We start from the raw sequence: 14,774 nt of genomic DNA on the forward strand, positions 1-14,774 counted from the left end.
TTTTTTTTAATACTTTATTAGAGCAATTTTTTTCTTTCATATATTTTGTAATTAGCTACAAATATTTGAATTATTTGGATATTGACTATCTGCCTCAGTTGTATGATATGTGAAAAAAATATTTTGAAAACACAGTTGAACACTTACGCATGCATGATATAAATGTAAAATAAACCTTTCTATGATTACGAATTAGAATGCGATCAGCCAGTACTAAGTACTGTTAATACTCTGTAATATTTGATACAATATTGACATTATAAATATTTTAAAATATTTTATTTTCCAAATCAATAAACAATACAGGACACAAGAAGAATTGAAAAGATTACCCCAACACTGATTTTTATAAGCTGTAAACTTACATATTTTCACTAGATCGTAGACCTATCATAAAAACACTTTTGTTCTCGATCAGGATCTGTAGACTATATAGGCAATCTGATCGGCAAGAACTCGCACAACCTCGCTCCACATTTAATTAATAATTATTAATCATGCTCCGTTGCTTCGGCGACGCTTTATAAAATTATATTTAACAAATAAAAATGGAGAGAGCGAAAATAGGAAGAGAGAACGTAACGATAAATGTACATTGCGATAAATTTGCAAAAAAAGCCGCTCACAGACACTAATAAAATACACGATCACATCTGTATTCGCGAAGGTAATCATGTAAAATAATAACGACAATAAATAGCTCGTAAGCCAGTCTAAGCTAGACACGTGTCGATAGTCGTAGATAGTCAAAATGAAGCTGAAGAGCGAAGAGGTCTACACAGGGGGTCGAAGTCGAAATTTATTGGCGTAGTGGCCCCTTCACACAGACCTTGTACATGAAACGAAATAATTATGCTCTTGATGATAACATTGTTTTTAAGTACGTGCATATCGATGATACCAGGGCATCGCACTTTCGTTTGGTACGAGTTGGTTGTAAACCCTGATTTCAATTTATGATTACTGTTAAGAGCAAATATCGATGAGAGCGTAAGAAAGTCTATTTGTTGCGGTCTAATTGTGTGTAAGAATTCAGTTATTGGTACAACTGCGAATCGATAATTATCATATCATATAAGAATGTAACTATATTAGATATATAATATTGTATAATATGTAATAAAAAAAAAAAATTAATGCGTAAGTGGGTTGTAGGCAGTTTGTGTGAATGGGCCTAGAGGATGTTGAAATCGATCTCTTCGACCTTACATGCGATTAAGAAAAATGCGATTATTAATATTAATGAAAAAAAAAGTACGAGATGAATATAAATATCTAAACTGAATAAAAAAAGAGAGAAAGTGAGTGAGAGAGAGAGAGAGAGAGAGAGAGAAGAATAAACGGAACAATGCAAGAGAGGGAGAAAAAGAATATGAGAGAGTGAACAAGTGTATCGATTGAGAAAGAAAAAAAATGTAATTATATCATTAGTAATATTACTACACTAATATAATAAATGTGCCATTTTTTCCATAAACACAGTGTCGCCTGACGTGGATCTCGAGCGATCCGTCAAACGTTTCTTTTTGTTTTCTCTAATATAATTTTAATATACGCGCTACATTTGCCATTATTTGCTTTTTTTCTTTCTCACTCGTTATTTTATTTGTATATTATACTCTCAGTATTTTAGATAATATTTACATTACATTTTACGTTTTGCTCCTATAATACGCATACCGATTTTAAGTTTCAATTGTATTTCATTATACGCTGAATAACGATTAGCTATACGTATGCACAGTATGTAGATACTTTTAGACATTAACAAGTACAGCACGCCACGATACTGTACTTGCTCAGTTTTAATTGAGACGCCGCAAAAATTTACAAACTATCGCAAGCATTTATAGTCCATATTTGAAGTTTATATTTCTCGTACCTCATGTTACATACAAGAGACAAGATCATCGCGTTACACTTTTGATAAGTCACCGATCATATCTCTTCCCGAAGAGAAAATGCAGCGGAAATAAACTTATTAATTTAATCTGCGAAATCGAATTTGACAACAATATTGTTATTTCTCCTGATCATATTAGCGAAGGTAATTTCATTTGATGGTGAAAGGCTATTAATTTGACTATTTCACAACTCCTATTGCATGTGCACTCTTATATAATATTATTACGAAATTATGTTTGCACGACCGCAATATTAACGGTCCATCATAGCTCTCGGTCTAACGTGAAACACGTGGTTAGCCTCGGTTAAGAAATCCTACTGCAAATTCCACTCGATGGATTTTGACCTACGACCTGCTATGTCTTTGCATTACCTAACTGAATGAAATATCTTTCGCTTTTAGTTTTATCACTTTATACTTTTTACATAGATATGAAAAATGTAAATGTGTGTATTGCCCATAGTATTGTTTAGAATGACTTTAGAAAAAATCATTTTTATCGCGTAAAACCAAGTAATTTATTTGAAAGAATTTCAATATAAAATTCTTATAATAAATTGTGAATTATTTTTCGTTGATGTTATATTGTTATGCTAAACATTTCTAATCTCGAAATTATATTATATCATAATATACGTTATACTTGAACATGTGATATTTTTTCGTCGACGATAATTAGCTTTCTACCACGTGATTAATAATTCATTGAATGATACAAGTCTTTCCGTGTTAATTTTAAAATAATTTTTTAGACCTGTATCATTCAATGAATTATTAATCACGTGGTAGAAAGCTAATTATCGTCGACGAAAAAATATCACATGTTCAAATAACGTATGTTATGATATAATATAAATTTCGAGATTAGAAATGTTTAGCATAACAATATAACGACGAAAAATAATTAATTTTTTTAACCATGTACATTCTTAAATAGTAATTTATAGTAACGACTTGGGATGTTACGCATACAAATGTATGTTTACTAAAATTATCATTGAAGTAGAATTCATGAATGCAGTTCGCAAAAACTGTCGCTTTCGCATAACGATGAACAATTGTGTACAAAAATATCGGAGAGGTAGCATGTTTATACACGACAGAGCTTATTTTCATGAGCTGCTATACGTATATAGCAATTCTAATACTATTAATAATCTGCTTTAAACGTATTTTTTAAAAAATGTGACGGTTATTAGCATATAAAAACTTAAGGAAGATTATTACAAATCATCGAAACGCAATCAAATTTTTAGATAATCTTAAATTACAATTACGCGAAATGTTTACGATGATATGTTCGTCATCGTTCCAGTATGCGCCTCATTGAGCACGAGTGTGAAAGTATCGTCGCACACTTGGCGTTCACACAGTGTCACAGTTCACTTTCTACAACCGTACTCCATCCTCCGCATCTTATCCCGCTGGTTTGCATTAGATCAAGTTAAAAAAAAAGCGACTCAATTATAAGCGTTACTTTTACTTCCTGCTGCACATAAGTTATGTAAGCATTTTTTCGTTGCAACCAACGTCTCGGCTCCTTAGAAACCTATTACTGTCTTCTACCTTAAGACTTGGCGGAAAAATCTTACTGCGAAGAGATAAGCTACACTATATATATAGAAATTATCACTACCTTCTATTTTTAAGTCTTGGCGGTAAGATCTTACTACGAAGCAGTAGGCATACTATGTTGTCACAGCCATACTGACATTACGCAAATCTCTTCTAGTATATTTTGCAAACACGTTTTTACAAAATGTTACGACAGCGTGCTTCCTCGGTAATCTTCACTACGAAAGTAATGCAGGAGTTTGCTTACAAAAGCCGGAAGAATCTTTACGCTTTGCTTTAAATACAATTGTAATGTCTTTATCAGCAGCATATGAGATCTTCATACTTTCGAAAGCTTTCTTTTTAATGATATATAAGTCACGATCCGAGTGACCACGAACCAGGAGATCAAGATGGCAACATCGATCCAAAATGAGAAAGTGGCCATATGCAGCTCTTCTAATAACATTGACGGTACTCGATAATGACAATAATCAATGTCAGTCGGACACTGTATCGTCTCTCTTTGAAAACCATAAATCGCCTGTACTATGCCGTCTACAGAATATCTGAAGTAATTTATGTAGGTAACGTAGTAAACGAACCGCGGCATGTGATTAAAGTATGCCAGAACGCCGCCTAGTAGCAGCATCAAGCATGAGACAACAGACCCAAAAAAGGTGCCGTTAATGGGATTGAAAACTGTTCCTAGACCCAAGCCTACGCTCTCCGAAGTGAAACTTGTCAAGATTATAATGAGTACAACCCTCAAGAACCGAGACCATTCTAGAGGTTGGTTGGTTAGCAGGTAAGAAATAAGTACGAAAAAAAAGCCGGTACATATAGTGAACGGTATACCAATCACCATTGTGGCTATATAGTAAGTCCTCAATTGGTACCAGTTATTAAAGCGCTCTTTCTTCAAAATGTCTATCTCCAAAGGGAATTTCAACACGGCCGGAATTATATTGGTGTAGACGCAGTACAACACAATTACAAAAATGAAAGTTACGTTATTGATGCTTTTGCTAGCATCATTGCCGGCATGCTGGTACAGCAAGCCCAACAGGATAGAGACGAGCAAGGAAAAACTCATTTTAAGATGGCTCACCGTCCAATCTCGATGTGTTATAAGGGCGTAACGGTATATGAGTACCTTAAATTTCGCGATTTCTGAGGGTGGGGCCATCGCTATTTTTATTTTTTCGTCGTAGAACGAAGCTTCCCTAAATATACGCATCTTTAGAGACGTCTCCTTTCTCTGGCAATATTTCTTGGTCGCCGCAGCCAACTGATCATTATAATTTCCGTACTCCTGACCGACCACCTCCAACATGTAATCCGCGGGATTGTGATACTGGGGACACTGAAGGCCTTGCTGGGCGAAATAGTTCACTGTATTGTCAGGCGTGCCGGCGTATAAGCATTGGCCATCGACTAGCAAGTAAATATAATTGAACAGTTGATAGAGCGCGGCGCTGGGCTGATGAATGGTGCAGATCACCGTTCGGCCACCCTTTGCCAGAGTCTGCAACGTGGTGATGCACTGTATGGACGCCAACGAGTCCAGACCAGTGGTTGGCTCGTCCAGGAACATTATTGGCGGATTGTCAATCATCTCTAAAGCAATGCTCAGCCTTTTCTTCTGTCCTCCACTAAGCCGCTCGACTTTTGTTTCTTTTGCAATCGATAGTTTCAGCGTCTCCAAGATGTTGTCGATCAGTGCCTCTCTGAACTGTTTTGTCGCGTGGTGGCCGAGCTTCAAATAGGTCACCATCATCATGCTTTCCTGAACGGTGAACAGTCCGTACAAATTGTCCATCTGTTGAATGTAGCACGAGTGCTTTTTGTACATGTTGCAATTCTGCCTACCTTCGCTGCTAATATACTCAACCGTGCCTTTCAAATCTCCCTGTTGAAATCCAGTTAAAATGTTCAGCAGCGTGGACTTCCCGGAACCGGACGGTCCCATAATAGCCGTCAGTTCCGCAGCCTTGAAGATTCCATCGATACCCTTTAGAATTTGCTTCGTGTTCCCGCGATATCCAATTTGAACCTCATACGACAGATCCTTGAATTGAATATCGACCATTCGAGTACGCGATACTTGCAGCGCTTTTGTTGCACGCCTTCTCGTCGACATGACTTACAGATTTGATTGACCTACTGAGAATATTTTTCACACTGGCTTATCTGCCACACGCACTTTCCTCCTATCACTTCACTCACGTTTATCGACTTATCGGGAACAAAAAAAGTGCTGTCTGACTGTTGCGTAGGTCGGGTGAATTATGTGTGTCTACTGCATGTGCGATTAGTCATTAGCGGTTACTTATTGTTGTAGTTGCTTGTTGGAAGAATTATTAGATACAGCTAATATTAGATTAGACCCTGTTCTCGACAATTTTATCTTCGATCCTCAATACTCGATGAGTATGTTAGTACGTACGTGAAAATAAATGTACGTAATCTTCGAATTTTTACGTTTTTTTTAGAAACGTCAACTGTTTTAGTTTGTGACCATTCGAATCGCATGTAATAATTGTTCCATTAACATTATATGTTATCCTCTTCGTGTGATTGCCTTCTATTTATCCTACACTTGGATTGCATATACGATTTCTTGCACAAGCTGTTCTCACAGAGTACTTATTCGAAACAAAGACTTCTATTCTTCGTGATATTTTTTTCAATAATTTCCGCTCAGATTGCTTCGTGTTCCAGTTTTCTCTTACGAGATTCTCTCCGTCTCTTTTGTTCACCTGCAATATAATCGTTATATTATTCTCTTTATGTTTTGATTTGAAAAAAATGATAATATTTTGCGACGTGATACTTAAATGGTAATATAGCTGAAGGACTGGTCAAGTGCGTCGTTACGCGACTATTAATTTATTAAGAATTGAGATTAGCTGGCATGAACCGGAAATTGTGCAAGTGTTGATTATTGCGTAAACGGTTGTTGCTTGTTTCTTGACTGATTGAGAAGCATCTGAATGGGAATTATCATTTACGAAATTGCGCAAATTGCACGAATATCTTGTCGATTTGTACAGTCTCTTCTTAGTTAGGCTTTCTTAATCAAACGATTACGAAAGTAAAAATGGGTTGATCTAATTCCTGGGGTGATAAGTAAAAACAGTGTCTTTTTGGAGTGCTAAATCAGATTTTGATTTGTAAATAATATTTTCCAGTTGTTTCTTAACTGCTTTTAAATGCATTTTCAGATATAATGATATAACAATTAATTTGCCGCGTTATGCAAGGATTATTTGCAATTCAGTAATATTGATAGTCATCTATTGCAAATGCAGGCAAGAGATAATTATATATAAATGGATTATAAAAAAAATTGGGAAGCAAACTACTCGTAAATCTGAAACGATAAAATCTCGCAAATCTGCGTAATCACATAAAATGAGATTCACAATAATTTATTACATATTAACGAGCTTTTTACAGCACATTAACAAGCTTGTTATTTCCAGTTTTTTAAATTTACGAATCATTAAACACGCTGACAAACCTGACATGTATTGTATTACACATTATAAGACATTAACGTCTTATTTAAATGACTATTTATATGAGGCTAATGTTAAAACGCGACGTAAAAGTTACTCAAAAAATTATACGGAATTACTCAACAAGTTTTATGTGGATTGGGTGTGAAACAATCCACACATAATATTTAGCTTGATGTAAAAATTTACACCCAAGAAATCCAAGAATTTAATTTAATAAAGTAATTCTCAAGTCTGTGAAAGGGATAGTTGAGTTTATTGAAAAGTAACAAAAGTGCTCCTTGAAAAATGAAAAGAGGAATCTTGTTCCTGAGTTTACGAAATTAATTTGACTAAACCGACGATCCTGTGCTCTCGCGTTGTGTATATTAACGGTGAGTTCTTTTTTTGCGTTAAACTGCATAAAAACATGACCACGAACACTCAAATGGGATTGATCAATTTGGTCGTCTTGCATGTTAATTTAGCGAAAGACATTGGCGATAAACTGAATAAATTGGCAAATGCATAAGCAGGAAGCGATAAAGAACTTTCACGTTTGCAATTGTTAAAGTTGCAGATAACTAATAACAAAAAATTTTGCACTTCGTAATTTCACTGACTACTCTCCCCCTCCTTTCTTCCTTATGAAACGAAAATTTCCATAACTACGTGCGATACAAGTTGTTGAATTTAATTATTGATATATTCATGTGTTTTTTTTTTTTTTTTAAGGATATCTGTGCGTCATGGTAATAAATCAGTAAAACATTTAATCAAATAATATTATAAAGGTGCCGAAACGTTTATTGAGTTATCGGATGTCAAATAGTTTTTTATTACACGACCTTCGAATCCTTAAAATATTAACAAGTATTATTTTTTATGCACATTCTTAGTTATGACTTCTTCAATCCTGTTTAATGTATCGTTTTTCATCTTAATGGTTATTTAAATACTTATCCTTGTCAGATCTCATACTATTTATTAATTCTGTCATTTAATGCATTCCAAAAGCTGCATCATTATTAAGAATTATAATTATTTCTTACGTAGTTAATTAAATTCGATCAAAATAATTTGTCCCGAAGAAGAGCGTTCGAAACGTACATTAGTTAAAGTTTCTTATGTATATTATATAATCGAGATATATTAGTCTATTTTTAAAAGTATTTTGCGCGCAAAAGATACAAGGTTTTCAGTAATTAAATGTTGCACACGTGTTACGGAATGCTATGTAGATGTCTACTTAAATAACATTATTAATTTATTAGACAGCTGAAATATTTCGCAAGAGATATTTATCAATGTTCTTTACAGGTACGAGTAGTGCTTCTAATATTGCGTGCACAAGCACGTGCGTGACTAAATCGGCATAAATTCTTATGTCATAATAACGCAAATGTTGAGAAGAATAACTAGTTGAACTTCGAAGTGCTTCCAATAATTCTCGTGTTGATATAATTTCATTACCTTTTATTTTCATTGTAAACTGTGCGTAATACAAATTATGTTGCTTGCGATTACGTCGATTTGCTACGATATTATCTGCGTCTGATCGCATCTATATGACGTGATGTAAAAATTCTGTACTACTTTACATTCTTATTTTTATCTTCTAACGCTCTATCGTTCTCAGTATTATACCGTGGGAATTTTTTTATATATTTCATTTTTATGCTACAAGGTGATATTAATTATCCTCTTTCTTGCGTGCACAAGTGCCACACACACACACACACACACACACACACACACACACACACACACACACACACACACACACACACACACACACACACACACATATATATGTATTGTACTTTGTCTATCGCTTCTAAATTACATTTTTTCAAGATAGATTATAAGGTAGTTAACAGTACTTCGTAATTTTGTGCCAGCATGCGGTGCATTATGCGTCTTATATAACAATAATAATACAGCATAATTTGTAGTTAGAAGCGAACATTAGAACTGAGATGTTGTTTACATTATATCAGGTCTGATGATCTCACGTCCATGAAAGATAGAAGAAAATGTTTCAGTTAAGAAAATGTAAATGATATACTGGTGTTAAGAAAGACGTATTAAGAAAGGAAACTGAAATGCTCAGGTTATTATGAAAGACTCGACATAGTTGTTAAAGAAAAATAAATATCTTCACGCTTAAAGAGTAGTTCAAGGTATATTTGTATACTCTCATGTCTTCACTTGTCGCGTGACTAATATTTCGATATACACATTCCTTTCCAGCTAATGTCAACATGAATGTTAATTAGAGCAACAAAAAACTAACATATAGTTAATAATGGGCCGAGTTAAACGAGCGAGAGGATGTTTTGACATTGCAATGTCCTCTTCGGTCATAGTATCGGTATGCCCATAATTCGTTTCCCCTTCGAGAATTAATGAAGTCCGAGACGATAAAATTCTTAAATTGTCAGTATACGCATATTTAACCCGTATAATTTAAAATGCGCAAATATTTATAACTACAATAACGTGGACGGAAATCTTTCCTGGTTTACGTCTTTTAAGGCAATTTAGGTAACACTTTGCTATCAGGAATATCTTTAAATTGACTTTAACACACACACCAAGAATTCCAAATCCTTTTATATAATTAAAATACGCATAAAAACGAAGAGAATGATTTCATACTAATAATGGAAATTTTTTCGTATATATTAATACGTGAACATTTTGTTTATTGTTTACAACAAATCGCTCTTTGCTTTTTTTCATTTTTGTGCGTATTTTGATTATGTAAAATAATTCGGATTTGATTATCTCTCTGTAAAGCCAATTCAAAAATGTCTTCTAATAAAACAAAATGTCGATGATTTGCTTTAGAATCTCCTAAGCATCCAACTTTTATTATTTATGTTTCTCTTCTTTTTACATTTACGTATTACTTTATTAATACGAGTACAATGGAATATTTTTGAAGAGTTTCCTAAAAATCAAACAAGTCCAAAATATTGAACTATCGGGAAAATTACTACTTACTTGGGAATTAATTAGTTAAGTAATTTTTCGCCGAATATACAATGGAATAAAATTGTGTTTTAATTAATATTTTGAGAATCTATTTAAAAGAAAAAAAAATAAAATAAAATACGTTTGGGCTTTGGTTCTTGTGGGAATTTTATATTTATTACTTATTTATTCTATAATATTTTGCATTTAATCTTTCTTCACAACATTAATAAAAAGCGAAGAATAAAATATTATGCAAAATATAAAGCAATAATTTTTTTCACTTTTCATTTGCAAAATTTTACGTTGTTTTCAACAAAAATATTCTTTATATTTCTCTTTGTACAAATAATTTTTCTGTGGACATGTACGCAATAGGTTGTACGAATAAATATTTAGATTTCAGGATTAATATTTTTAGGAATCCAAAAAATAATAATAAACAATTCTGCACTTGTTTGGTTTTGGCCGAAAATTTTATATTTATATCGTATTTAAATTTTTGGCAACTAATTTTGATACTTTTTAAGATAAATTTTTTAAAATGTATAAATATTAACCAGGCATATTCAGAAGCGGTTTATTCGCTTTTTATTTTAAGTATAATGTTCTAAACACCTAAAAGAAATATGTTCGTATTATTTTTACTTTAAAGGTAAAATTAACATGATATATTTGTTTCTGTTGGGTCTTTTGAATATTTACATTACCTTTATAGCTCAAAAAGGATTAAATCAATTTCACTCCTTTGTTGAAGAAAAATATTATTATTGAGAAGGTACGATTTCAAATGGATCTCTAAATCATTGAAATATTCTTTCAGATCTAATAAAACAATTTGGAATAGAAAATATGAGAGAATCTTAATAAATCTTTCCAGAATACCTTTCTCTTCCAATGCAGAAATGCTATATTTTACTCTTTAACCTTCATGAAGTTTAGCTGCAAGGTCAACTAGTACGACTTTTATCCCTTCGTTGTCTGAGTCAATGTTACATCCTACTTGACGCACATTCAATAGCCTTGTGTTATTTAATTATTTATTTACAGTTCCGCAACTATTTAAATGTTAAATTCTATGTTACAGGACTTTTTATAATAAACAAAATATAAAAAGAAAAGAAGTGTGTGCAAAAAAAAAATGATTAATGAGGATGGTTAATGAGGATATACATGTGTCACATCTCTCAAAGCATTACTAAAGATATAAAAATTTCATAGATTATTCTATTATTAGAAGTTTCCTCAAATTGAGTGCCGCATATTTGCCGGTCTTATAATGCAGCCGGTAGAACGAAATCACATATCACGAAATTACATAATTAATCAATTAAGTAATTTTTACTGACAAACATCTTTACGATCTTCTTTTTTTTTCAAATCCTGGCCGAAGTAATACTTCTCACAACACATTCTTTACAAATTCACAAATTTCAGGATAAAAAAGGGATACCAAAAATTATAAAATTAATTAACACTTGTTTTTAATGTGATATTACAATTTTGGTTCTACTTATCGATTACTCTTTAAGTCCGGCAAACATGCGGCACGCAACTGGAGGGAAATAAGTGTATATAAATTCACCTAGGAAATTATTACTGAGCCAAGATTTGCTTTCGATCAGTGTAGTCATTTTTTTTTTAATTGAAATATGTTACACTTCCCGATCATAGTAGGTTACTAGTATAGTCATAAATCGCGTTGCATAAGTTATTACAAGCTAAATTATTCATTATTTTTTGTAATTGGTTTCAGAGCTAAAGTTTGTCAAATTTTTTGTCACTGATTAGAAAAAACAATAAATAAATTTAGCAAGCTTTCCGAATTAAAATTTCAAAAATATCTTTTATGGCACACATGGTGAAAGAAAGAAGATTATATGATAATATTATAGCTAGCAATTCTCATTACGATTTTACAATAATACACAGTAAAAAATTGTGAGTCCATATGTTAAAATTTCCTTGTGTTACCACGTTTTGACTACTATTTCAATGTAAAATTAACATATCGTTGATATGTTATTTGTATAACATTTTCATGTGTTACATTTGTGTTAACTTTATAAATTAACACTTTGTGTATGTCTCTTAAAAATGGAATATTACTTTGAGTATTTTTAATACAATTATTTCAAATAATCAAAACATGTCTCAAAGTTAATTTAACACGATTATTTGAAGATTTACTTCAACGTCTTTTAGAATGTTAAAAGTGCTCAAAATAATATTCCATTTTTGTGAGTTATTGCAACTACTCTTCCGTGTAGTTTTTAAATAATTTATATGTAACATAATTTATATATACATCACATTTAAAGTCATAATAACATAAATAAACGTAAAGTATTGTATTAATTACTTAACACTTTTAGTTTGTCAATAAGTAACACAATGAATAAGAGTTATTTTAACAAAAATTCAGAATGGACTTTCTGGGACATGCAAAAAAAATGTTAAAATTAGTATTTTATTTTTTACTGTGTATGAGTAATTGAGAAAGAACAGTCATCGAATGTTTTATTAGCAGTTTGAAAGTCAAAAATTGCTATATATATTATAGAATATATATGCATTACGAAAGATATTTTTTTCTTTTTTAATATAAAATTATAAGCTGAAGTTTTTGTTGTATAATAATATTTACAAATTACTTGCAAAAAAGATACAAAGTTACTACATGACACTTTAATCATCAATGCATCTCTATGTAGAAAAATTGTAATCATGCTTTTTTTAAAATATTTTTTCACTATTAGATTTAATTGCTTTCACAAATTTACAATTTATTATTGAAATAAAAAAACAACGTACTATGTGAAAAAGGTGTCTTTCATCTCCTTTCCGATGTGTTCTCGGTTAAGGATCACCACTAAACTTCAATTGCATTTCACAACTTTTCTGGCACCCGACCAAACACTCGGACAACTGAACTGGCGTGGACTAAGCAACGATTGTTTGCTAGAATTATATACGGTTGGAGTCACGAATGAAAGACGCTTTGCACGAGTGTAGGTCGACCGAATCCGCGAAGCAAATGATCAGAACGCCCGATGCAATGTGTCTCGCAGTGGTGTGTGGCCTCTGCACTTTACGTTACATCTGTCCGTCAGCAGTCCCCCGCTGCAAAATAATCTTTCCTTCCTATCCTCTCTCTTTATCCTCTAAAACCTTGTAAGGCTTAATAGAACGCCTACAATGTCAGGTTTTACGAAACCTGTTTAAATACTGCGCCTCTTGATTCGATTTTGTCAACAACCTAGGCCATGAAATTTGTATGTCTCTTTTCATTCGGCCTTGGATGAAGGTATTCAAAAGAAAAAGAATAGACGCTATTTTGAACGTTCCCCAATCCGATCGGTTAAAAGAATTTAAGAGTGTTGAACCAACTAATCCTATATTCTTTACATATCATTTTTATATTATAATATTATATAATAATATAAGATACATAAAATTCCTTTTTATTCTCATTTTTTTATGTGATGCAATAAGTATATTGATTAATTATTATATTATGTAAAATATTTACATTATAATATTAAATTGTGTCTTTTTGTGTCAATTGTTTATAAATTTGGATTACAAAAAAAAGGATTACAATTTGGATTGCAATTTAATTAAATAGTATATGTATTAATTATCTACTACATGACGTTGCGAAGAGACGTGTGAAGAAACAGGGATATAATTCAGTTTCCTAGATATTTTATTATGCAATAAAGTTATAAAATATAGAACATTTGTAAGAAAAAAGTGATTACTGAAATAAGTAATAAAGAAAAAGGGAAAAAGAATACTAATAATGGATAATAGTGTACTTAAAAGTCATTCATATTACAAAAATACAATTTACGTATAAGAATTAATTAGTATTAATTATCGTGACATTTATAATTACATGTTGCCGATAGGTTGCCGATAGGTTAATGGTACATGATTAAATCTTATTAATCACTTTCAATTTTATATCTGTTTAACTATTATGACCAATGCTCCAATTCTTAATTCTTACATAATGCAATCACGTAATTTGTCGCTCGATAATGTCAAAGTTACAGTAAAGAATTTGTTGCATATATCTTGATACATTATTCTTTAAAGTTTTACAATATTATAAAGTTTATAGAACGAGATAAATTAATTATAAAGGAGATGTGCAGTGAGACTCGTTGAAACACGTATACATAGGCGCTTAAAGAACATGTTGCATTGGAAACTGATTAATTGCATATATATCGATAATGCATTCAAAAAAAGTCTTTGTATCAGCTGAATCCTCTATAAGTCTTAAAGGATTTCATTCTTATATGGCCTCAAGAGAAATCCTTTGAAATTAAGAAAGAAAACTTTTGTAATTTTATCTTGCATCTGCAGTACAAGTCTTAGTATCAATTTCCTCTTATACAGATTATATGATATTGTTTTAAGAGATATTGCATGCCCTTGAATTATATATATACTACTGGATTTTTTTCTAATAAAAAAAGGGAAAAATTATGAAACTTATTTTTTGATAAATACAATCAGAAAGATACCAGAGAAAATATATACTCGATAAATTCCAACTAACAATAATGTTATCTTACTGTTAGCAACTGCAATTATTAATTAATGCAATCTTAGTATTAACTGGATAATAACTTATTATTTTATTTTTCCTCTCCTTTAATCTTTGCTTATCCTCCACAAAGAGGTTATTCACAAGACAAAATCGTGGCTTCACAACTGTTTTGTTCTCTTATACTGCGCCTATCTTCTTGCGCACACGTAGCGTGACGCTTGATTTCAAACAATACCATACACGACAGAATGCAACGATACGCATTGCT

The 14,774-nt window shown here is 32.0% G+C and overlaps 1 protein-coding gene across 1 annotated transcript; it reads right to left on the reverse strand.

The window, feature by feature from the left end:
• Positions 1–251: 251 nt before the first annotated feature.
• LOC105194246 (ATP-binding cassette sub-family G member 1-like) lies at positions 252–13,107 on the reverse strand. Its single transcript, XM_039451198.1, has 2 exons — positions 12,757–13,107; positions 252–6,222 (listed from the first exon to the last, which is right to left on the reverse strand). The coding sequence occupies exon 2, from the start codon at positions 5,601–5,603 to the stop codon at positions 3,801–3,803; it is 1,803 nt and encodes a 600-aa protein (XP_039307132.1). The 5' UTR covers positions 5,604–6,222; positions 12,757–13,107; the 3' UTR covers positions 252–3,800.
• Positions 13,108–14,774: the final 1,667 nt, after the last annotated feature.

The sequence above is a fragment of the Solenopsis invicta genome, chromosome 6 (assembly GCF_016802725.1).
Source record: "Solenopsis invicta isolate M01_SB chromosome 6, UNIL_Sinv_3.0, whole genome shotgun sequence".
NCBI classification, from domain to species: domain Eukaryota; kingdom Metazoa; phylum Arthropoda; class Insecta; order Hymenoptera; family Formicidae; genus Solenopsis; species Solenopsis invicta.